The sequence below is a fragment of the Plasmodium knowlesi genome (genome assembly GCF_000006355.2).
Source record: "Plasmodium knowlesi strain H genome assembly, contig: PKNH_00_67, whole genome shotgun sequence".
NCBI classification, from domain to species: domain Eukaryota; phylum Apicomplexa; class Aconoidasida; order Haemosporida; family Plasmodiidae; genus Plasmodium; species Plasmodium knowlesi.
Window position 1 is genome coordinate 545 of NW_024070103.1, and position 1,745 is coordinate 2,289.

Genomic DNA, 1,745 nt, shown 5'->3' on the forward strand with positions numbered 1-1,745 from the left:
TACAGACGACAGCACGAAGACATTATGTGAACAGCTTGAATGTATTGCGCCCAAGTGGAGCAAGAATAGAAATTGGCGAAACCAAGTGAGCAACTCTATTTCCCTAATATAAATGAACAAGTTCCAATGAACTGTTCGCAATTTACGCACATATGTATATATATATATGCATACATATATATGTTCCTCTGCCTCGTCCAATATGTAGAATGAGATGATTAGTGCATCAGACTGGATTTTTCGGGGACTCTTGGGCGGCATGTCGAACGCAGATAACCAGTCGGAGGTTGCATTGGAACACTGCTCCAAGAGCAATTGGGGGAATGACGACGCACACAGCGTCGCCAACAAAACTGCATGCAAGCTCGTTGCGGCGGGTTTGCAATATATATCTAAAATTCAGGATACATATAAATTTGACCCAAAGGGGAACAATAATAATTTAAACCCTTATGATAACCAAGAGTATAAACAATTAGTTGCTTGTTTAATGTTAAAGAGGGTCGCAGAAGAAATGAAAAGAAGGAGCAAAATTTGCAACATAGACGAAGGTATTGAGACCGCTTTTAGTGCAGCACCCCAAATTAAAAGCAAACATTGCAATAATGGTAAACCCTGCTTTGTCTGTAAACTGGACGAAAAATATGATGACTGCCACTTGGACACTGCAAAGGAGGTCAAGGTGAAGCCCAAGTTGGAATCATTACTCACAGGAGAGGGGACCACCGTCAATAACACCCTCACGGATTTACTTAAAACCGACGGAAAAGATGCTTCCTTATGTTCTCGCCTTCAATGTTTAGCCTCAAAAGTAGAAGCACTTAAATTACAGCAATCATCCCAGAGCAATGCGGTAAGTACAAATAAAAAAAAAAGAAAAGGAATAAAAAGGAAAAGGAAAAGAAAAAGGAATAAAAAGGGAAAGGAAATAGAAGGAAGAGAAAGAGAAGGAAAAGGAAAGGAATAAAAAGGAATAAGCAGAAAAAAGGAGGAATAAAAGAAAAGGAATAAAGAAAGAAAAGAAGAAGAAATTAAAAAAAGAAGAAAAAAAAAAAAAAAAAGAAAAAACTCAGATTCAGGGGTATTAGAATAAGGTTATAGGGGTGCTAGAATAAGGTTTTAGGGGTATTGGAATGAGGATCAGGGTATAGGAGGAAGGTTGTAAGGATGTTAGAATAATGTTGTTAGGGTGTTAGAATAAGGTGTTAAGGTTGTTAGAATAAGGGGGTAAGGTTGTTAGAATAAGGTGGTAAGGGTGTTAGAATAAGGTGGTAAGGTTGTTAGAATAAGGTGATAAGGGTGTTAGAATAAGGTGGTAAAGGTGTTAGAATAAGGTGGTAATGGTGTTAGAATAAGGTGGTGAGGGTGTTAGAATATGGTGGTAAGGTTGTTAGTATAAGGTGGTAAGGGTGTCAGAATAAGGTCGTAAGGGTGTCATAATAATGTTATATAGATGTTAGAATAAGGTTGTAAGGGTATTGGAATAAGGTGGTAAAGGTGTTAGAATACGGTGGTAAGGTTGTTAGAATGAGGTGGTAAGGTTGTTAGAATAAGGTTGTATGGGTGTTAGAATAAGGTTGTAGGGTATAGGAGTAATGTTTTAGGGGTATTAGAATAAGGTTGTAGGGTATATGAGTAATGTTTTAGGGGTATCAGAATAAGGTTGTAGGGGTGTTAGAATAAGGTTGTAGGGGTGTCAGAATAGGGTCTTAGGGGTGTCAGAATAGGGTCTTGGGGGTGTCAGA

General features: G+C 38.2%; 1 protein-coding gene across 1 annotated transcript; it reads left to right on the forward strand.

The window, feature by feature from the left end:
• Positions 1-208: 208 nt before the first annotated feature.
• Positions 209-853, forward strand: PKNH_0004900 (SICAvar, type I (fragment); the record flags this gene model as incomplete). The annotated part of the gene is made up of 1 exon (XM_039113475.1): positions 209-853. A coding segment is annotated over one exon (645 nt), but the record flags the coding sequence as incomplete, so codon positions are not given.
• Positions 854-1,745: the final 892 nt, after the last annotated feature.